This window comes from Lithohypha guttulata (genome assembly GCF_036872675.1).
Source record: "Lithohypha guttulata strain CCFEE 5908 chromosome Unknown scaffold_1, whole genome shotgun sequence".
Taxonomy (NCBI): Eukaryota; Fungi; Ascomycota; class Eurotiomycetes; order Chaetothyriales; family Trichomeriaceae; genus Lithohypha; species Lithohypha guttulata.
Window position 1 is genome coordinate 1,699,765 of NW_027042750.1, and position 22,179 is coordinate 1,721,943.

Below are 22,179 nucleotides of genomic sequence, written 5' to 3' on the forward strand. Positions count from 1 at the left end.
TTATGGTCTGTCTCTAAGCACTTGAAATATTGGTGGACCGCCCGGGGTAACTGTTCGAATCGAGCGAAGGAGCAAGCAAGCGGTTTGGAAAGCGTTCTAAGCGACTCACTCGTTTCTGTGGCTTTGGACTTGCTGAAGGCTGTACAGATCGAGTTGCATTATAGCTACGCGATACTATCACTAAGTAGGTACAGACAATAGTGTCTAAGTATGAAGTTACGACATACCATGACTTTTCAAATCGTCTCAGATGTTCCTGTACACACACCACTTCATCCATATCTAGGCTGCCCAACATGTCGTCGCACATTCTATACAACCTGCATCTGCGCTACTAACTGCGGCGTAAGCGGATGATCCGGACTATACGTCGCCTGTAAACTGTCCAGGATCTCAGTACTCATTGCGTCGAGGTCATCCTCTTTCAATCCCGTAGCAATCGCAACCAGCTTGCGGTGCTTGCCGATCCGCTCACCTGTACCGGCACTAGCGGTCAGATCAGCGATATCTCGAATCAGCCGTCTCCGTATCTGTTGCTGGTTATGTAGTTCTATCGCCCAAGGAAGTGCATTTTGCATCTCTTGATGCGTCAGTGCCGATGGATTAGCGGACCGGAAGGCCTGTGGATTCGCCTGTTGGTCGCGCTGCCGTACGTCAAATTGCAGGACGCTGTGGTCTTTCTGTTCGAGGAGGGATTGTGCTTCGGCTAGGAGGATCTGGTATTCGGTGTGCAGTTCGCTGGATTTCTCGACGGCTTCTGCTTGAGCTGTGAGCTGGAAGGATTCTTGGCGGACTTGGTGGCGTTGGGTTTCGAAGTCTGAGAGTGCTTGTTTTGCTTCGGCTATGGCGATGTCTTTTTCTTTGACTTCTGTTTCGTAGAGGGAGGCGAGTTTGGTGCTGACTTCTTGGGAGGCTGTTTCGATTTTGGAGAGGACGCTTGAGGCGGCTTGGGAGACGTTGCGCTTGGTGGGGGCAGCGCGACGGAGTCTTCGACTTCCCAGGGAGTAGGATGGAGGGGAGGAGGGGGGCTGGTCTAGTAGTTCTCGCTTTTCCTTTAGAGCACGTAGGTACTCATTGGCTGTGTCGCCATTGTGGTTTTGTTGGTCACCAGCCTCGGGACAGTGGTTGAGTAGGAAACTGGCGACTTTCATGCACCCGTGCCTCACTGCGATCAACACCGCGGTATCACCTACACTATCGGCTGATCTAAGCAGTGTCTGGACGTAGTTTACACCCATTTCTTGCATCTTGTTGATGAGAACTTCGCAGTAGTATCGGGCACAATTCCATTTGCTCTTAGAGCCAAGAGTCTGGGCAATATGGTGGAAGACAGTAGCGCCATATCTGTCCCTCTCGACGATGCTACCTGCGAGCGCGGCCACGACTTTTGGGAAAGTCTGCCTGTCGTAGTTATTGGTGAAAAGGACGGCACGCATGAGGGGCGTCTCCTCTGAACTCCCTGCGCCGATGTTCGGGTTTGCTCCCCTAGCAAGCATATCTCTTGCTACATGGACATCTCCCATAGCACAAGCCCAATGTAGTGCGGTGTGTCCCTGGACGTCAATGGGTCTGTTCACGTCGAAACCTTCCGGGGGCATAGGAGGATCGAGTAGAGCTCTTTCTGGATCGTCACCTGATGTTATAAAGTAGTCCAGAAGCTCATCTCCATACATGGTGTGCTCCAGCTCGGCAGCATGATTCACGAACTCATTGTCCCGTTTCCTCTTTCTGGAAGCCGTTGAATTCTGCGACATCGGAGGTAGAAAGTCATCGTCGGCCATAAACGATTGGGTATCTGGAGTGGCTCGACCTTGACTCTCTTGCTCATAATATTGCTGGGACTGTGTCGGATCAGGATAGATCTCGCCCGCGTCCTGGTAAGCCGGAGGAGCAGGAGCTTTGGGAGCTTGTCTTGGAGCAGAGTTGGCGGCGGCGGCCTTCGATGCTTTCGTTCGTCCCGAGGCGGCTGTGCTATGCTTCGGTGCTGGTGGAGGGCTTTTGTCGCCTGGGACGTAGTCAAAGATCTTTGCTACTCTGTCAATGACACCGTTCTTCTCAGCCAGCAGTCTGCCATCTCCGAGTGGAATCCAAGTACCCTGGTACTTTCCATAACCTCCCTGGATCTTCTCATGTACACCTTTCTGTACCTCTCTTTCTAATATCCTCGTGCGAGCAGGTTTGTCGAAGCCGGCTATTTTTAGAATGTGAGTTGCATTGACCCAGTCGTCGGACCGGCGGCGCATGACATGATCGCCGCCCGATATCTTGAGCTCGTATACAGGCACATTACTATACGTCGCCGTGTAGATGTCTCCCGTCGGATCTGCCATGGTTACAATTCGTCCTTGGAGGGTTGTTCTCGAAACGTAGGTACCGACCCCAGAGGCCGCTGAGGCTTTTGATGCGCTATGCGCCCGATGCCGATATCTACTCCTCAGAATTTGACTGGCTGAGGATCACTGTTGCGATCGCGCTGTGTCGTGTCAATCTGGTGACTGAGCGAACGCGTAGTATCAAGAGGACGCGTCGTGGGGAAGTTTCCGCAGGTTTGCAGTGTTTGCACAATGGACAGACGAATCGGGCGAAGGTTGTTGCAACTCCGAACGAGCTACGACTGTGGTCGGCATTCAAGGTGTTTGATGTGAAAGCAAGGCTTGATTGCGACTACTACATAGCTTCTCACCGTGCTATTTCACTATGACTGTCGTGGAAGCTGTCAAGGATGCTGTTGGGCTAGGTGACAGCCCAGGTAAGTACACTATCGTCGGCGAGAGTCACAATTAATATTCAATAGCTGCTACTGGACAGGCCTCTCGACAAGCTATGTCAGATGCAAGATTACCTCTAGCATACCGGGACAGTTGCGCACACCTGTTAATTCCACTGAATCGGTGTCGCTTCGAGGAGTGGTATATGCCTTGGAAGTGTGTGGTAGGTCGAACAGATATCCTCATTCCGAACGTGTCGCTCAGTATTGTACAGGATGAAAGGCACAGCTACGAGAAGTGCCAATACGAAGAGTTCAAACAGCGGGTAAAGAAGATGGACGAGATCAGAGCAGCTAAGAATGGCGCGAGGAGTAACTAGGAACGAAGGATAGCACGAATAAGACAAGTTATGATTGTACATATTGCGATCAGTATGCGCATGTGGATGGCGTTGAGGAGTATCTAAAGATATCAAGCTTGTCGCAGGGCCATTACAGCCTACACACAACCCGGATTGTGAGGTAAGCTCCAATCTGTGACGCGATTACCCTAGAGTTGCACTGCCAATTCCTCTACAAACCACGAGCCTATGAGACACCTTCAGATACCTGCTTGACCAAGCTTCGAGTTGGACCATTGGCTGCAGAGCAAGCACCAAATATTACTTTGTGCAGAACTGTTCACGTCTGGGTATGTCAGATAAACGGGTTGACCGAACTTCATTTTAGCCAATGCTTCACAATGTCACTACGAGCTTAGCCACCAACGGTATCAGCAGTATCAAATTGTTTGCAGTGTGGTTGAATCCACTATTTCTCGCTATTGGCAAGCACGACGAAGATTCATGTCTCTGGTGCTCCTTCACTCTAACCCAAAATTAACATCCCGCAGTTCGATCGTTTTCATCGCCGTTCTTCTCACTGAAGTTAACTTCTCCCCTCAGAATCACAATCAAACATCACGCACAAAAGGTAACAACTCTGCAAAAAGCAGAAGAAGCACATCCATCATGTTCAGCAAGGCACTACTGCTCCTGTTGACTGTCATCGCTGGCGCGTTGGCAGCGGGCGTGACTAACATCCTCAATGGTACGCTTCAATACACGAGTACAGATGCTGTCGACAACGTTTCGTCGTATACATTCCAGGATCCCTTCTGCATTGTGGATGTCAATCTTGTCGACTACTCCTGGGCTATTGTGATTCTAAGAGATGGCAGTAAAACAGAAGCTGGTTACGATGCAGCGGGTGATTGTGGTGGACGCTTCAAACGAGAAATGCAAGGGGGTAAACTCGTCGCATTGACCAAATGGTAAGTACTTTCAATCCTGTTCAAGAAACTTAGGGAGAGCTCGGCTAATGTGTCTTCTCGATCAGGCACTGCCACTACGGACCAGAAAACAGCGCCTGTATCACCTTTAACAGTCCACTACTGTGGAGTGCTTTGAGCGATTACATTTATCCGACGTACGCGAAGGTCACCGATGGTGTGGAGTTGCACTGCGAGAAACTCCGTAAAGGCAAAGATGCTGTCTGTCCAGCAGCTTTCAACGACAACTAGGTCGATTGAGCTGACTCAAAGACCTTGAGGTTAGCCAGAGGAACAACACATTACAGCTAGCGCAGAACCTTGGTACTGGTTGCTTGTAAAACGTGGAGAGGCACGTCGGGTTCACGCACTGATATCTGCTTGGCCTACACTGTTAGAGTTGCAATATTGAAATATGTGGTAGTTGTCGGAAACAGAGTCCACCATAACAAATGACTGTTGGTGAATCTGTAGAATAGCTCTCCGCATACGTAGTTCGAAGCAATCCTGATCTATCTACGCGAATTTTGAATGCGGCATCCTTTCCATAGATGGTTGCAATTGACCGTTCTTCTCTCCTTGGTCGTAGAATCTATTCAAACACTCTTGCAGGCTACACTCTCCCTGAGTTGCTTGAGGAAAGAACGATTGGAGTGACAATGCGGCTATCTGCGGCGACCCATCTAGAAGCGTGCTGTACCGACCAATCAACGCAGGCTCTAGATTTGAGCTTATAAATCCGTCATTCATTGCAACCAAATTTTGCCCCCTTCCGATCCATGAAGTCAGAAGCAAATCCGATAGGATAGTGACCGTCACAGAGATGAAACTTCCGAAATGTGCCTTGCCCTTTTTGATGTCCCATTCCTCGCGGTCTTCCACCCGATTGGTCCATCATAACGCCATTGCGACTTCCTGCTGTCGTTTCACTACTGCACTGTGAAGTGTTTTGGTTCTTGCTTGCCTAAATTCTCTATGTTGTACTTGCTTGTCCGAGCCGCACGAGTCTTCACATAGGCTTGTCGGTTCAGTCCTTAGGCAGCCAGTCATAAACTATCGCGGTTCGATGCATGCTTATACAAAACTTTCTTCACATGGGTCTACTACAGCTTGGCACTCCCCTCGGCTGGGACAAAGCCAAAGATGCTGCTGGTCAAGTAAGAGAGTGGGGAATCGAGCAGCTGCTAACGATATGGCGGAAGAACAAGGACAAAGAAAGAGCGATGCTGTTGTGGGGTGACGAAATCGAGTATCTTGTTGTTGAACTTGACCAAGAGCAGCAGAAGGCAAGACTTTCACTCAGCCAAGCAGAAGTCTTACAAGCGTTATCGGAAGATAAGGAGCTTCAGAAACATGGTCCTATCGTACCTGACTACCAAGGTGGTGAAGTGGTCAAAAACCAAGCTACGTTACCTACCTTCCATCCAGAATTTGGTCGTTTTATGCTAGAAGCAACGCCAGGAAAACCGTGGAGTATCGATTTCAAGGATCTCCTTGAGGTGGAAGAGGATATGAAACTACGAAGAGTTATCGCAAAGCAACATATGGGCAAGGGTCAATATCCAGTAACTTTGACAACCTTTCCTCGACTTGGCACAAAAGACGACTTTATCACGCCATATTATCCTCCCTCAGGTCCTGCCCTACGATCACAATTCGTGCCGGATGAAATTGCTAATCCGCATATCAGATTTCCTACACTTGCTGCAAACATTCGTAGTCGAAGAGGTCGGAAGGTGGAATTGAATGTGCCTGTATTCCACGACGACAAGACGCAATGGCCGTTTCACGATCCCACAGTGAACTATCATATGCATAACTGGCCTGAAGACGACGACGTACGAAATGGTGCTGCTAAAGAGAATTGTGTATACATGGACGCAATGGCTTTTGGAATGGGTAGTTGCTGCTTACAGATCACATTTCAAGCGAAGAATATTAATGAAGGGAGAGTACTATACGACCAACTTTCGCCCTTGGGTCCAATATTGCTTGCATTGACTGCAGCTACACCGATATACAAAGGTTTCCTCGTGGATACAGACGTTAGGTGGAACCAGATCAGCCGTGCTGTCGATGATAGAACTCGGGAAGAGCTTGGTGAGGTACCCTTGAAGAACGATCGATGGCAGATTCCTAAGTCTAGATACGCGTCAAACAGCACATATATCGCCCAAGACTCCCGTTTGAGACCGGAATATCTAGACCCCAACCTTGTCATCGATCAAAAACTCAAGCAGAGACTGCTCGATGGAGGTATGGATGACATGCTTGCAACACACTTTGCGCATCTCTTCATCAGAGATCCCCTGGTCATCTTTGCAGAAGATCTAAAGGAGCTCGATGTTAATGGCTCGAATCATTTTGAAAATCTGCAGTCCACGAATTGGCAGCACATGCGTTTCAAACCACCTCCACCTGACAACCCGAATATTGGCTGGCGAGTGGAATTTAGAAGCATGGAAATTCAGATGACAGACTTTGAGAATGCAGCGTTCAGCATATTTATCGTTCTGCTTTCGAGAGTCATTCTATCGTTCGATCTCAACCTATACATACCAATACCTCGGACAACGGAAAACATGGAAGTAGCTCATAGAAGGGAAGCCGTGCTGAACGACAAGTTTTGGTTCAGGAAGAACCCTTTCCCCCGGAAGACTACGCCTTCGCCTTCACCTCCACTACAACCACAGCACCATGACACAAACCAGACATCGTCAGAAAAGCCTACAGTAAATGGCTTTGCAAATTCCGCATCTGGTGCCCACTCATCCGATCTGCCTCCAGTAGACGACGAATACTGCCTGATGACTGTCAATGAGATCATCAACGGTCCAGGGTCAATGGCAGGGGATAAAGGCTCTCAGTTTCCGGGACTGATACCACTGGTACGACATTATCTATCGTCCCTTAATGTGAGCGTGACTACTCGCTGCCAGCTCGAGCGATACCTGGACCTCATAGCTGGTCGAGCAAATGGTAGCCTCTGGACAAATTCTAAGTGGATCAGGCACTTTGTTCGAGAGCATCCTGAATATAAACACGATAGCGCTGTCAGTGAAAAGGTGACTTATGATTTGATCAATACTGTGGTGGCAGATATTGAACAGAGAGAAGATTGGTCAAGCAAAAATGGGGCTGGCTGGGAGATGTTCGAATCCAATGGCCATTGATCTTGTTCCGTGGCAGCGATAGGCAGGAGTAAGGCATTATAGTGAGTGGTATTTGTGTGAAAGGTGGACCACCAGATATGAGCTTTGCCGAATTAGGTGTAGCGTTGAGCAAGCAAACTTCAGGGTGACCACCATTTATGCAGCTGGAGACATTCTCCTGTTCACAGCCTCAAGTTATGTGCTGACATAGCACTATGAGCGGTTGCAGCTCTCGGAGTCTTGATCAAGAGCCGGACTGTATAGCTATTGTACCTGACCATCCACAATATGTGGTCATCGGCACGTATTCTCTGAGTGCTGCAAGTGACACTCCACAGACCAAGAGAGGCTCTCTTCAGATCCATACATACTCTCCGGATGGCGATCGAGACGTCGAGCTCGATCGTCTCGATTTCGACTTTGGCATATATGACCTCCAATTTCACCCACTGCATCATGAATGGCTTGGAGCTGCGACTAGCCATGGCGAGATTCGATTCTATGCCGTCACATCCCACTACGACGAGGTCACTGATGAGCTACACAGTTTGAAACTCACATATTACTGGCATGTTCCCATAGAACCTCATTCAGATAATGGAAACCAGGCAATAATCACATTCTTCCAGTTTCTTGAAACCGAAATCGGTAGACTTCCCTCACTTGTGACAACTACACAATTCGGCAATACTAGACTTGTCAAAGCGCCCATTGCAGGAGCCACACCTGATTTGTCGCAGAATATTGTCATTCACAAACAGTCGATGGAACTTGAGGCCTGGACTACGGTAGCAGTGGTGGACACGATCACGAATCAAATACTCATACTGTCTGGTGGTGATGATAGCCAGCTGATTATTTCTTCCATCGCACTATCAGGTGGTAGCTATACTGAAGCTGATGCTAGGCTCGATCTCACGAGACTATCGCCCCAAAAATTGCTCGCAGATAGGCGGAACCATTCAGCCGGTGTCGTGGCCATTTGTTGGTTGGGGAGGCATCCTTCACACGCCATGGGAGAAGGGACAGACGTGCAAGATACGCCGGCTCAGTCACCTCCATACCTCTTCCTTACAGGCTCTTACGACGAGCATCTGCGCCTTTTTCTGCTCCCGTCACCATCCTTGCATGATCAGAAGTCGAGATTGGAGACTATTGGCACCATCCATCTTGAAGGTGGTGTATGGCGTATCATCCTCCTCGACACCTACACCACTGAAGTTTTGGTGACAAACTACATTCTGTTGATAGCAGGACACGCTACTGGAGCTTTTGTCGTGAGATTAACATGCAAAAGAGGACTGGACGATGATTGGGAATATGCATTCAAGGTCGAGAAGCAGTTTACGGAGCATGAGAGTTTGGTGTATGCCGTTGTGGCAAAGAAGGACGAGCTCGTGCATGGCAAGTGGGACGTGATTAGTACGAGTTTCTACGACAAGAAGATCTGCAATTGGGGCTGGGTAGACGAAGAGAAGGAGTGACAATCTACATAAAAGCAATTTTTGCACGAGTGATCGCAGGGCTACGGCTCTGCGTCTGTGTCTTTTCCTTCATTTATATTCCCCTCCATCACTTTTCCGTACGCCAGCAGTGAAGGCACGAACAACAACCCCACAAGCCGACAACGTGACCAAATTGTAACAACCATTCATATACTCTATCCCCGAACTTTTCCCTCGAACAATACCACATTCCACCAGCCACTATCACAATAAGTTTGAAAGACAGAAACAAGAAGATCACTCGGTCAGTATGTATGGATTCCATCGCCACGATACATCAACCACGAACAGTACAGACAACTAAAATAACAAACAAGCAAATCAGTTGAGACATCAATTAAAGTCGTCAGTTCGATCCCTGTGATTGTTGGGGAGGTCTGGACGGCTAGCATTCCGGGTGGGAGAGATGAAGCTGAAGTGCAGTGTATGCATTGACAACATGTGCTATGGCCGAGTGATTCGACCGTTTGGTATGAGGATCTTCTGTACGAGTTTCCACAAGATAAGGACGTAGGCTGTGACTTGCCGAACGTTTTTGCTCCTCACGGCTCCCACTAGGGACGTTCGACCTTTTTACACATCTGTAGGAAGATGTAGGATGCCGTAGATTATCTACTTTTGCTGATCTGCTTAATGTCTTCAAATTCTGATCGGTTTGCTCTTGTCATCGATCCTCGAAATCCTTGCAATATCTTTTCTTTCTATGCTTGTTACCTTTCCATTCGTACTGCATGTGGTTCGTGTTGAGGAGAAGAAGTATGAAGTTATAACTTCTCTTGCCTCTACTGCTCGTTCATTGCTTGTCGAAGCAAGGCCGTAATGTGTCATTGATGTGGGTCACGCTTGGTGTAGTGTAGTAGCGACGATTGCGAAGGTTTTCGACGCATACGATCTGGTGAGTTCATTTGATTGACCACCCAGTTGTGCAATTCTCTTTCTGAACCCATATTTCTTTGAGTCATTCCGATATTCTCAGTGGAATAACAGAACTGCTTGGGTCGAGAACCGTCTATGTATCCAGCTCTTCGAGCTATCCATGAGAACGGACGAGCCACCAGATGTAGTGCTTCTTTTACTGCTGGCACGAGTTTAGAATATAAATTCTTGAAATACTCTCATTCCTTCTTCTTCTCCCACTTGATCCCACCAAACTTCCCAGCCGTCCCACCACTCCCATACCACTCCTCCGGCATATCCATTCCCACACGCCTCGCCGTCAGCCTCACCCTATCCTCCTCACTCATATCCATGCCGGGATTATACCTCTCCAGCAACGCAACATACGTCCTCTGTGCTTTTAGGTATTTTATCGCCTGCTCCATCTCCTGTCTGCGTGCGAGGAGTGCTTCTGGTGATGACGAGGAAGAGGAGGCAGATGGGCTGTTGACGAAGTGCTTGCGGATGCTAGAGCGGAGTGGTGAGGGTGAGGTCTTGATGGAGGTTCGGGCGGATTGAGGAAGTTCGCGCATGATGGCGCGGTAGAGGGAGCGGGCGTGGGCTGTTGGGTCCATGATTTGACTGCACTGGCGTGAAGTATGAAGAGATAGGAGAGGTATTTGTGTGGTTAAGGATGGCTGTGGACCGATCGTATTGCCACTCGTCAAGCTGAATGATATACAGGCTTGACTGGGCCAATTCGGGCTCGAGCTTCGGCCCTCAATAGCCCGGGGAAACAGTGGCCGCGATGAGCGGTTGATAATGGGACTCACCGGCTAAAATTTGTCCCGATAAAGTGCTACAGTAAAATCGTCCATCGCTTTGAGACATTCAAAGGACCATAGTGTATGAAAGGCATATTAGAGCATTGACACCCTCGAACAGTTCATGCGCATCAATGCTCGCTAGCCGAAAATTCAGACATCAATCCTTTGTCTCTATGGACTGATAGTCTGATGCTACAAGCTCTCAGATCAGCATCGCGCTCGCAACATGTGAAGCCCATCACTCCGCGAGGTCTAGCAGGCCGTCTAAGCATAAATGCCTCACCCCACGTCCATAGGCAATGTGTCTGTCACATCTCGACACCCCAAACTCGATCTCGACAGGCTGAGCAACGAACAAGGACTTCAGAATCGAACTCGGACTCAATCTCAGTCTTCCTCCCACAAGAGCAAACTCAACTCAAACCACTCGTCAACACAGCCACATCAAGCACCACCTCCCAAATCTCAGACCACCACGACTTGCCATCTTTCCTACGCTATCACAACGCCCGGCGCGCGTCAACTACTGATCCTGAAAAGCGAGTCAAGCTAAGCAGGTCTTACGTGTTTCTGGGAACACGATACGAGTACCTTATCCAAAGACACTTACAGGATCACTTAGGATTCGATCTGACTCGCGTCGGAGGTGCTGGTGATGGAGGCGTTGATCTGATTGGGACTTGGAAGTTACCCTTGCCTGAGACTGGTGGTGATGGCGTAGCCAAAAGTGGTAATGGCACGACGTTCAGGGTCATCCTGCAAGCTAAACGCATCGCTACAAGCCGCAAGCTACAGCCAGGGTTGATGCGTGAATTAGAAGGTACATTAACTTACGCTAACTCGATGCGATCGCTGCAAGAGGCTTTTGCCGCGCATCGGATTCGGCGACTCAATTCTAGCGGGAGACTGGAAACTCCCGTTGACAGCGCTGAGCCTGTTGAGCACGAGAAGGCTGACCTCTCTCACTTGTCAACGATTGGCATTCTCATCGCGACAAGGCCGCTGACAGACGGTATCGAAAAGGCCATGGCCAGCTCACGAAGACCCCTAATGTATATGTACCTGGAGGATTCGAGTTTGCTTGATCCCAAGGAGGAGACGACTACCCATAATCATCAGACTTGGGATGAACAGGGTCCAGTTTCGCAAGGTACCAGCGACTTGTCGGTGCCGAACACAAAGATCCGCCAAATCACCTGGAACAATGCCGCGTCGAGAGTTGGGCTAGAAGGCTACAATGTTCTCAGGAGATATCATGACGACGGTGATGCAGCGCAAGATGGACACGGCCTGCAGGGTGAAGCAGCGATGACCTACCTCGGGAACCCTGTACATTTTCAGAAGCAGGTGCCTTAGAGCGAGATGGGAGACAGGGACTCCCTCTGCCTAAAGCGTCGAGAAGAGCAGAAATGCAACAGTAAGTGTTGTTACACATACGTATATAGTTTGATACAGTCAAATTTGTCTAGGTATTATCGTGCTTGATCATGCCTATTCGCTGGATGGCTTCACTAGCTAAATAGAAGACCTTGCCGATACGTCTCAAACGACGGACCAACTGTAGACACAGCCCGTGCTGTCACATATCCTCCAAGCCAATCGAGAAAAGCACTTACCTTCATAGTCAAAGACTACGATGCACCGCCCATGCCTGCAGCGTACGCTAGGTACCATGTCAGACTTGCTCCACCATCCAACCAGCCCCAGTCGAAGTTTTCCTGCGAAAAGAAGTTGTATGCTGCTCGAGGATTGATCATTGCTAGGTTGCCGAAAAGAATGCCTTTCCAACCTCCATGAACGTTCTGAGCTGGAGTCGAGGCACCATCTGCAAAGTACAACTCCCATTCTTCCTGAATGAATTTTCGAGTTCGGGTCAGAGTTGAGAAGGGCAATTGAGGAATCATTTGTATGCCGTGCACATACTCAAAGTTTGCACCGAAGTATGTAACGTGATCGGCTTTGTTCTCAAACAGGATGCCTGTCACCTTGTTGCCGATGAATCTGGTTGGTTGGTTTTTGTTGTCAGATTCCATGAGGAAGTAATTCTGAATACTTCTGGCAAGGATCGACAACATCAAATCACCACGTTGTTCCATAGAATGGTCACCGATGGTTCGACCCCACATCTTGAGACCATAAGCGAACATTGCATCTTCAGAAGTCGACTCTTCGTCCTTTCCGTCGCCGGTTTCGAAGAGACCTTTGGCCCAAGAATGACCATTGTACCAGTCAAAAGACCTGAAGATCGGAAAATGGGTATCCAGAGAGCTAGGATTGGCAACGTCTCGAACCAGAGCGTTGACGTAGTCTTTGTTCTCCTGAGCCCAAGCCTGGTCCAGATACCCAATGAGTGCTGCGGCGTGGATGAAATAGCCGTAATGAAAATGGTGGTCGTTGTAGTACGAATTGCCAAAATCCTGACCAGCGTCACCCGTCACGTAGCTTGCTGAAGATACCAGTCCCTTCCATTCAGTGTCGTAATAGAGAGGGAAGACCTGAGTATTGTTGATGAAAGTCGCGAAGGCCGCCTTCAACTTTTCCAGAGCGGCTGCAGCAAGTTGAGGTTGATCAGCCATCTCATTCATGACATATATGATCTTGGCGTACTTGCTGAGACCTTTTCCACTGTAGTACATACTGTTCAGATTGGTTGCTGCGTCCATGTTCTGAGATGCTTCTATGGCACTGTACTTTTGGACGAGCGACAATGCGTCTGCGGCAAGTACGTGAACCTTGGAGGAATCAGGATCCCACGGTTCGAAGCCCATTGAGGGGTGAAGTGCTTCGTTCAGGATCCAGCAATCTGCGACCACAGCAGTAGCAGTACCTTTTGTGGTTGTCTGTAACTTTACCTGAGGCTGGACCTTGGCTGCGGTGGCGTCGTCGAATGACTGGGTATGATGAGGCAGCGCGTACATCAACAGTGTTCCATTGTCAGCGTTAGGACCCGATTTGGACCAAGACAAGCTGTACTGGGCAGTATCGTTGGCAGCATAGCCACTAACAGCGCCAGACGAGGGATAGACACCTGATGAATGGTCGAAAACGGCCTCATCAGCACCAGGTGGAACCTTGGTAACTTGCACGAGGCCAGACCAGTGTTTGACACCTTGAAGCATCGTGCTCGAGGTCAGCTGAAAGTTTGGACCAACACCAAAAGTCGATGAGGCATAGACTAGCCACAATTTGCCATCTTCGAGGGTAACCCGGTACTTGTAAGTACCAGCCCTTACTTGTCCAACAAAGACAACCGAGCGAATGAACACTCCTGATTGGACCTCCGGCTGGGCAGAAGTATAAATGGCAGTCACGAAAGCCATGCCCTGTGCCAGAGGGAATGTGATCTTTGGAGGTGCTCCTAGGACTGGCGACAAGTTGACATTCCCAGTCAAATGGTCCAATGAGTCAGTAGTCAACACCGTTGACGAACCAAGCTCGGCGGCCGATAAGATAATTGACTGAATACCAAGCGGGTTGATGTAATAAGAAGCTGGGGATCCTGGGATTCTGGCATTGTTGGGGCCATAGACTTTCTGGTTTTCATCCACATGCGATACACCCATTCCCCAGCTTTGAGCATTACCACCACCTTTGACCCAAGCAAGACTGTACGGCATAACAAAGGCCGGAAAGGTTTGGCTGCCAAGGAAGAAATTGAAGTAGTACTTGTTGGTTTGAATAGGACGACCATCCATGCCGTAGATACCATGTCTTGGCACGGGATGACCTGGTACATGTGGGATGCTAGGAGGAGGAGGACCTAGACCAAGTGGCTCGAAGAGGTTCTGGGACTGATAATCCATCTTGAAGGCGCAAGTGGCTGTTGGGCCCGACAGAACTGAAGAGAGTGTACCGCTTGACACAACTGTAGAGGCAGTCTCGGTGAGAGTGACACTCGTGACTATGGTAGTCTCACTCAGGATCGTGGCAGATGTTTCTATGACTGTAGGCTGCACATTTGAAGTGACCACGGGCGTTCCAGCGACCGTATACGTTGAATTTGCAACGACAATTGATGTGATGGAGACCACGGTAGGAATTGGAGTCTGAGCTACAGTTTCGCTGCTGACCACAGTGATGAAAGTGCTTACAGGCAGTGTGACCGTATCAGTGATTGATAGAGGTGGAGCAGTTGTTGAACCATTAAAGTGCGATGCAGTGACGCTGATAGGCTGCAACGTGGCTGAGGTCACAGTTGGGCTGATGGTTGGGAAGGGTTGTACAGGTGGATTGCCTTCCGTTGCAATGGTCGTTATGATTGAGCCCGTGGTAATGGCGTCGCTGGGTACGCTTTCTGTTGGTGACTGTGTGTTTGATATCTCGGTCAATGTCTCTGTCTCTTCCCTACGCCGATCGTCGAAGGTGGTGCCTCGATAGGCGGAGGGAGCCCAGGGTCCATGCTGACCGTTCCGCTGGGATGCTAGGACGTCACTGGTGGGTCGATCAGAGCCTAGAAGAGCGCATGCTAGTGCTCGTCAGTAATCATACCATTTTGGAATCGATGAGTAAGACTTACCATCTGCCTTGAACGACGTCCACCATGATGGGAGTCTTAAAGCATGACTTTGTGGTAGAGTCGAGGCCAGTAACACCTGCTAGCTTGTTAGTCGACTCTTTCGCGTCTGCGGGCATGATTGAAGTGGCTGGAGATGGACACTGATATGCATGAATTGCAGATGTCAAGCTGACGATCGAACCGGTCTCAGCTGTTGAGAGTGCCATCCTTCTCAACCTTTGACGTCCGTGTACCCTCATACAGTGTTGTATCGCCAAGAGGATCACAGAGCTGACGATAGTGCCAAACGCAAAGTCGGGAATCCTTGTAAGTCCAGGATCACCAGTTGAAGCTGTCACCTTGGCCACGAGCTTGGTCGCAATCTGAAGAGAAACACCTGGCTCGATGAAATGGGTCGTGAACATGGAGTGCAAGAATGGTCGTACTAACCAGGAGAAGTGGACATGGTGTTGGAGGTGGTCTCATCGCCACAAATGAGAATGAGCAAGGTCGCGGTCAGCTTAGGATGAACGTAAAAGGTGTGGTAAATATGCAGGTTATGAGATGCACCAAGAGGACTTTAGGCAATGCTGACGATAGGAAGTAGAGGATACAGGACAAGATGCGTGCTTCTCATGTTCAGCATGACCAATGTGTAATAGAATGTTGAATAGTCACGTTGAGGGCAGGAACCTACCTGGGTAGTCGCACTTACCTTCTTCGAAGAGCAACCATGGTAATGAAGCAAGAGCCTTGGGTCTCTTACAATGTCTCAGAGTCACACGCAGCAGTCGCTGATGCTTAAGAATGTGGATCAACAGGAACATGTCGACCGTTGTCAAGGGCGCCGTGCACAGCTGACCACAGATATGTTGTTCCAAAAAGTTTCGGAATAGATACAACTTTGTGTATGTTGCAATGCTTCCACGTGTATGTGCATTTCCAGACGCGTGTGGCCAGGCCGATACATGTCTTCACAAGTGTCTTCAACGGGAGGTGGTGAATATTCTGGTAAGGGATGCAGATCCTTGGCCATTGGTCAGTGGAGCCATCGATCTCTTTTCTATTGGATGCGAGACATTACTCGTCGTCCCGTGGCACATATCATGCCCTCAAATGCCTCTTTGTTCAACTACGGTATACCTGCTGATAGACTTCACCACATTGAGCTTGCGGATGACTCGATCAGTACAAGTTGTTCGTGCTCGAACAAAGCACTCTAACAGTCAGTTTTCGCACGCCTAAACAAATGTACCACTCGTAGGTACAGTGATCGCGTGTCGAAAAGCGAACTTCTACACCAGATAATCATCGGTGTTGGTCGTAGAGGAGGCTTTTGAAGGGTGCAAAAGTATCATCTGATACGGACATCCTGTGGATTCCTGTAGTGTCCAAGAAGCAGGTCATCGCTCAAGTTATCTTCGACAGCCCCATGAGTATATTTGAGCATATCGCTTGTCTCTTTTGCTCACCCAAATCTTCTGGTCTTTTCTTCATCGGCTGAATGCGATCAAATGATATGTGAGACATGCAGATGTCAAAAATGAGTGTGAACCAACTTGGTCCGCTATTCTGGCCAAGGATTCATCTGGCAATTTGATGAGATGCTGTTCATTGCGCTCTTATCTGTGCTCGACCAAGTTAGAAGCGAGATGCAGAGGCATATGGCTACGAAAACCAAGTCAGATTAACACGAAGTCCAATGTGCACGGGCATGCTAGCGATTGACCCCGACGTAAAGGAAAGCTCGACCTTTTCTCCATACTATAAACTTCCGATATGCTCAAGGATTGCACAATTGCCGATCATGCAGGACCACTCATCGGTAGCTTAATGTCTCATCCACTATCTGCGCGAAAACAGGCAAAGAAGCAGAAGAATTTCGAGCCATGCTGGCCCTTGCATACCATACTCCATATGATGATGAGGTCGAGGTTGGGAATAATTCGGACGGACGCCAGCAACGACAGCAAATCGGCCTACTGGTAGCTACATCGTGACACGTGTGAACTTAATCAACGATTGGTCTTTGCACCGCCACAACCACATTCGGACTCTCCCGGCCCGTTGTTCGGTTGAGCAGGAGCATTCAAGCTGTGGTGAACAAAGACGTGTTCAGCTTTTTCCCGTGATTAAGAAAGCTGGAGCCTATAAGCATATCCTCAAAATTACCAATAACTCCCTGCGAACAACGTGCAGTGTCAGACCACCATTCACTGAGTATTCCAAGTTGACCAGCTCCATCTGAGTAATATAAATTTAACCGGAAGAGAGGCCGAGAAGTTCCTCCCCGTCGGGGTTTCGACTTTCTAATGAATGCTCTGGCGATCTCGACGAAGGCACGATGTAGGCGTCTACGTAGGATCGCCGACATCGTCTCGCTGAAGTGGAGCATATATTTTCTGTGGAGGTCCTTGCACTGCATGTTTGAATCTTGGCAGACATGGTGGCGCATAGAATCTAGACTCCGATGCCAAGAATACAGAGTCTGGGGAGGCGTCTTGGCGAACAAGCTCCGGCCCAGGTTAACCTGGGCATGACAGCAGCTTCTGCTAGGCGTGATGTTCAGCAATTGCAAGGCCGTTGCTCTCGACTCTCATGACTGGTGTATGTCATCTCTTCTGAAACGTCGACGGAGCAATTCTTGTAATTGTAACTCTCTTCCTGGACACGTGGTCGGAAGTTGAGTCGATCGACTGTCAGTCATGAATACTGGATACTCCCGCTCCACCACTTTCATCTCGCGCCAAGACACTGCGCTTTATTTGAGTTCCTGCTACCGTCGCCGTACCTAGATTTCTTACCTGTCTTGAAGGCGAGCCCATACTGGGATTCCACCTTTACGTCTCGAGTCTGTGAACAGCCAGGATATGATGACCTCTTCCTGTACTAATTCGTGGAGCTCGCGACACATATGTCGGCTTTGACTACCACGAAAATTATGCCAAGGGCGTCTCATGGAGAATTTTGCGACGTACTGTACCTGTTCGGCGCCATAACACAACGCATAAACATCTATAAGATGATAGCATACTGCTGTAGACGGCCTCCGAAAGTCTTTTTCTCATCAAGAGCACACAAAAATCCGCATCCCCAGCCTTGACATATCCTACCTCACAACATGTTTACTATACCTCTGCTACTGTTGTCGGTGGTCCCACAGGTCTTCGGCTGTGCTGACCACCAAAACTTCATGAGGCCCGGCCACAATGAAAAGCGACAGCTGAACATCAGCAACACAGGTCGAACACCAACATACTGGGCCTATGAAGCCTCATTCAACTGGGGCAAGCTCAGTCCAGACTACCATCTCTGCCAAGACGGCACCCAGCAATCCCCCATAGCCCTAGGTCTCAACCAAGGACTGTCGCTGTACCATCAACCAGACTTCAGCGGGTACCCATCAGAAGTACTAGGAAACTACTACAACTGGGGCTACGGCCCAGCATTCACATTCTATCGCGAACCAGGAAATTACACCAGCTTGCCATACATGACAGTCGATGGCGAGAGAATGTACATGACCGGATGGCACATCCACTCCCCAGCAGATCACACGGTCGGTGGTGATCGCAGTAAAGCAGAGATCCACTACGTCCAGTAAGTTCACCACTCATGTCCCAAACACAATCAATCCTAACATATCCAGCTACACAGCCGACGGTCACGAGCGAGCCGTCGTCGCCATCCGTCTAGACCCAGGTCGCGAAGACTCACCCTTCTTCGCTCAGTTCCCTCCAGCAATCCACTTCAATGACACTTCAGCGATCCAGAACCTCGACATGGACCCGATGCAAGCCATTCGAGAGGTCAGCAACTTTAGCGAATTCTGGACGTACAAGGGCAGTTTGACCAGCCCACCTTGCAAGGAGGGTCTGCAGTGGTTCCTTGCGAGAAACATCCTATTTACCAGCAGGTTACAGATGCAGGATATCCTTGGGGCTAGCACGTTCTCTGCTCGTGCTGAGCAGGAGGTGTGGGGTCATGAGGTCAATGTATAGACGATGCCGTAGGAAAGGATTGTAAATAGAATCAATAGATAGTCCAAGGCACTTAAATGGCTCTTGAACAAGCAAAATGATACAATGAACTCAAATTCTTGGTACAATCAATTGTTCATTCGCGCAAGCAGTACTCGCAGCAATGCTATCACGATCAGAGGGTGAAGAAGTAGTCCCGTTGATCTACGCCACAGGCTTCGCCATCGGCTTAATAACCTGTCCCTGCTTCAACAACACCCTTGGCTTAATAGCATCCTGGAAATGGTTCCTAGTACTCCACTCCGGACCCATAGGCAACCTCAAGCTCCGCTCATACTGACTCCTGCTCTCAAACGGATGAGGCAACTCTTGAGCGAGGTACTTTCCATTCTTCTTCACTCTCCTCTCATTGACGATCACACGATCCAACTTTGCGTCTTTCCTGGTTTCAGGAGCAATACCCTTGATGGTGGTGACGAATCGACCTTTGGCTTTATTCTGTGCTTTTTTGCTGATGCCGACTCCTGTCCAGCTTCCCCAGCCTGGGAGGGTGTTGTCGATGACTTGGTCGCCTTCTTCTTTGATTGTCTGTTTCTTCTCCTTGATGAATTGCGTGCGGAGGTCTTCTTCGTCGTCACCAGCGAAGATATCAAGTGCTAGTCTGTCTTTGTCGTCCAGACCATCTGGGTGTCCGCCTTCGGATTCGGAGGGACTGGTGTAGTCGTCGAGCGTGGATTGTTGCGTCGTCTGGGGTCTGGATGACTTCTGTGTAGTATTTCGCTGAGATTTCGAGGTCTTCGTTGTCGCTGCAGAGAGGTTATTCGTGCTTTTCGCTTGATGGGTTGAGGTCGGTGGTTTAGCTTTACTGGCTGGCTGAAGCCCGAGGGATGGTTGTTTGCTCTGCAGCTGCGGCATCATCGACTCTGTTTCTTCCTGATTGTCCTCCTCATCCGACAGCTTCTCTTCGAAATCTAGTCTGTTCACAGGTGGTGGTGCGGTCGCAGTTTTCTTGGTGGTCTGCTTACCGAACGATTGTCTGACGGGCTTATCTTCGTTGTCTGATTCGCTTTCCGATAAGTTTTCACCACCATTCATGGCTCGTCGTAGTTGCTTAAGCTCTTCGTCGTTTGCGGTTTGGCGCTCCGCTTCTGCCTTTTTCATGAAGGCCATGTCTGCAAGCTTGAACTTCCCTGCAGGCTGTTCGGTGCTCTGTAACGAGTCCAGCTTCTGGTTCCATCGTTGGTCGGCATCTTCAGCCTCAGAGTCGAGTTCAGATTCGGACTCGCTGTCGCCATCTGACTCATCCGAGCCATGAATATTCTTTCCTTCCACTCTTTTTCTCAACTCTTCGTCCCTACGTGCCATTTCAGACACGCCAATCTTCGCGTCCTCGTTCCAGGTAGTTTGGCCACTTGCTTTTGCAGCCTTGGCCCATCTGCTTTCCTTGTGACGAGCACCCATCCTTTCCTCGGCTCGTTTTCTATCATTGCGTTCTCGCTCTTCGTCCGAGTTCAGCAAGCCTGCAGCAGCAAGTCTTTCGTGTTCATGCACAGCGAATTTGTCCTTTTCCTTGCGGTGCACCCTTCGATATGCTTTGCTCTTGATCTTCTTTATTCGCTTAGCACGGATTTCCTCTCTGAACATCAGTTCTCGTTGCATTCTCAGCTCCCGCCTTCGAGCTTGCACTTCTTCGAGCGGGATCTGCTTCTCCTTGAGTTCTTCGTACTTTTGCTCCTCATCTTCTATGTCCTGTCCATTCTGCATGCTGAAACCACTCTCCTGCATAATCTCCTTGATCTTGGACTCTAATTCGGATTGTGGGGCACCTGCTGAGACTGGTCGAAGTGCTTTCACACCCGATGCCGAAGCCTTAGTATGGTCGACCAGGGGAAAAGACACGTGTTCAGCACGTCTGTTGTTCTTGACTGTATCTACCCATCTTTCTAAAGTCTGTTTAGTCTGGTCGTACGCAGCTGCACGGTCAAGGCGATCTTGCTGGCGCTTTGCCAAAGGAGCCGCCAGTTTTCCGGGTATGCCACCTTTGTAGGAAGTGCCGTCTTCCTTCTCGGCCTGCTGGAGGATTTTCAGAGATTGTCGCTGGGTCGGGTCTTTGATGTATTGCATAAGGTCTGCAGCTGATATAGGCGCCGAAGGTAAGGCAAAAGCAGAAGGCTTGTCGGGCAGATTTCGATTTATCCTTTGTGGTGCAGACTTCACCAGAGTCTGCTCGGCAGGGGTGAGACCGTCAACAAAAGAGCGCAATCTAGCGGTGGTTTCTTCATCTTGTTCGTCCTCAGAAATGTCGAAACCTCCAAACGCGTCATCTTCCTGGTCAATGTCATCCTCACTTTCGTCGTCTGCAAGTGACTCGACAGGTTCATCGCTGCCATCCGGGAGACCATTCAAAGTTTGTCTTTGGGCAATCTTCTTCCTAGCAGCTTTCTCTCGCTCCTCGCGCTGTTCTTCGTCATCCATGTCCCATGCTGTGGCTAGGTCTATAGCATCGTCACCAAAGTCGTCCTCGTCCGAAGCCTCTTCACCGTCATCTTCACTGACAGAGTCACCGTCTTCATCTTTAACCTCATCCTCCTCAAGATCCAACTTCTTGGCTGATAGCTGCTTCGCTCTTGGCTTCTGTGGCTTGTCTTCTTGCTTACTGCTGCCACGAAAGATAAAATCAGCGAAGCGCTCTTCATCACTCTCGCCAAAAGCGTCGTCACTGTCGATGTCGCTATCTTCATCGTCCTCGACTCCTACGTGCCAGGGATTGCCATCTGGATCACTCCCTCCATCTTCTTCGTCCTGCTTATCTGGGCTGTGATCGACTTTCTGTCGCTTGGAAGACCTCCCATCAGCATCGGCACGGGTGTTCGAAGCATCATTGTCGTCTTCCGCTTCTCCAAGTCTGTGCTGCCGAATCTTGACCTGTTGTGGAAATTCTCGTTCGGCAGTCTCGAGCGCATTCAAACCACGACCTTTTGCAGGCTTTCTCTTTTGTGTCTTCGTAGGTCCACTAGCAAGTAGAGGACGACCATGCGCTTGGCGAGGCATTGTGGACGTTTGGAATAGACGGCCGACAAAGATGTACCTCTTCATCTTTCCGAGTGCAGACAATTATGGACATTATGGATAATTGTGGCGGTCGAAACTTTTTCCGGAAAAGCAGACGTACCAGAAGCGCAACCCGCAGTCTCGTAGCTGGAGAGTCGTTCCCAGTCACTTTGGAATTAATCAAATCATTTCTATATGTTCGTGCTGCTTCATTGCTTAACAGCTATCCAGATCGCTGTTCCTCTACTCGTCAGGCCATCCAAAGACCAAGCTGAGC

The 22,179-nt window shown here is 49.4% G+C and overlaps 8 protein-coding genes across 8 annotated transcripts; 4 read left to right on the forward strand and 4 right to left on the reverse strand.

Annotated features, from left to right (window-relative positions):
- Positions 1–311: 311 nt before the first annotated feature.
- MBP1 (Transcription factor mbp1) lies at positions 312–2,330 on the reverse strand (the record flags this gene model as incomplete). The annotated part of the gene is made up of 1 exon (XM_064894997.1): positions 312–2,330. One exon carries the CDS (start codon positions 2,328–2,330, stop codon positions 312–314), a length of 2,019 nt encoding a protein of 672 aa, XP_064757684.1.
- A 367-nt stretch (positions 2,331–2,697) lies between these two features.
- Positions 2,698–3,087, forward strand: LTR64_000614 (uncharacterized protein; the record flags this gene model as incomplete). The annotated part of the gene is made up of 2 exons (XM_064894998.1): positions 2,698–2,749; positions 2,936–3,087. The coding sequence occupies 2 exons, from the start codon at positions 2,698–2,700 to the stop codon at positions 3,085–3,087; spliced, it is 204 nt and encodes a 67-aa protein (XP_064757685.1).
- A 630-nt stretch (positions 3,088–3,717) lies between these two features.
- Positions 3,718–4,268, forward strand: LTR64_000615 (uncharacterized protein; the record flags this gene model as incomplete). The annotated part of the gene is made up of 2 exons (XM_064894999.1): positions 3,718–4,019; positions 4,085–4,268. 2 exons carry the CDS (start codon positions 3,718–3,720, stop codon positions 4,266–4,268), a joined length of 486 nt encoding a protein of 161 aa, XP_064757686.1.
- Positions 4,269–5,110: 842 nt separating this feature from the next.
- Positions 5,111–8,652, forward strand: GSH1 (glutamate--cysteine ligase; the record flags this gene model as incomplete). Its single annotated transcript, XM_064895000.1, has 2 exons — positions 5,111–7,167; positions 7,398–8,652. 2 exons carry the CDS (start codon positions 5,111–5,113, stop codon positions 8,650–8,652), a joined length of 3,312 nt encoding a protein of 1,103 aa, XP_064757687.1.
- Positions 8,653–9,788: 1,136 nt separating this feature from the next.
- Positions 9,789–10,184, reverse strand: LTR64_000617 (uncharacterized protein; the record flags this gene model as incomplete). The annotated part of the gene is made up of 1 exon (XM_064895001.1): positions 9,789–10,184. One exon carries the CDS (start codon positions 10,182–10,184, stop codon positions 9,789–9,791), a length of 396 nt encoding a protein of 131 aa, XP_064757688.1.
- Positions 10,185–12,007: 1,823 nt separating this feature from the next.
- Positions 12,008–15,008, reverse strand: ACF2 (endo-1,3-beta glucanase; the record flags this gene model as incomplete). Its single annotated transcript, XM_064895002.1, has 2 exons — positions 12,008–14,807; positions 14,893–15,008. 2 exons carry the CDS (start codon positions 15,006–15,008, stop codon positions 12,008–12,010), a joined length of 2,916 nt encoding a protein of 971 aa, XP_064757689.1.
- A 2,984-nt stretch (positions 15,009–17,992) lies between these two features.
- On the forward strand, positions 17,993–18,872 carry LTR64_000619 (uncharacterized protein; the record flags this gene model as incomplete). Its single annotated transcript, XM_064895003.1, has 2 exons — positions 17,993–18,471; positions 18,521–18,872. The coding sequence occupies 2 exons, from the start codon at positions 17,993–17,995 to the stop codon at positions 18,870–18,872; spliced, it is 831 nt and encodes a 276-aa protein (XP_064757690.1).
- Positions 18,873–19,055: 183 nt separating this feature from the next.
- LTR64_000620 (uncharacterized protein) lies at positions 19,056–21,902 on the reverse strand (the record flags this gene model as incomplete). The annotated part of the gene is made up of 1 exon (XM_064895004.1): positions 19,056–21,902. The coding sequence occupies one exon, from the start codon at positions 21,900–21,902 to the stop codon at positions 19,056–19,058; it is 2,847 nt and encodes a 948-aa protein (XP_064757691.1).
- Positions 21,903–22,179: the final 277 nt, after the last annotated feature.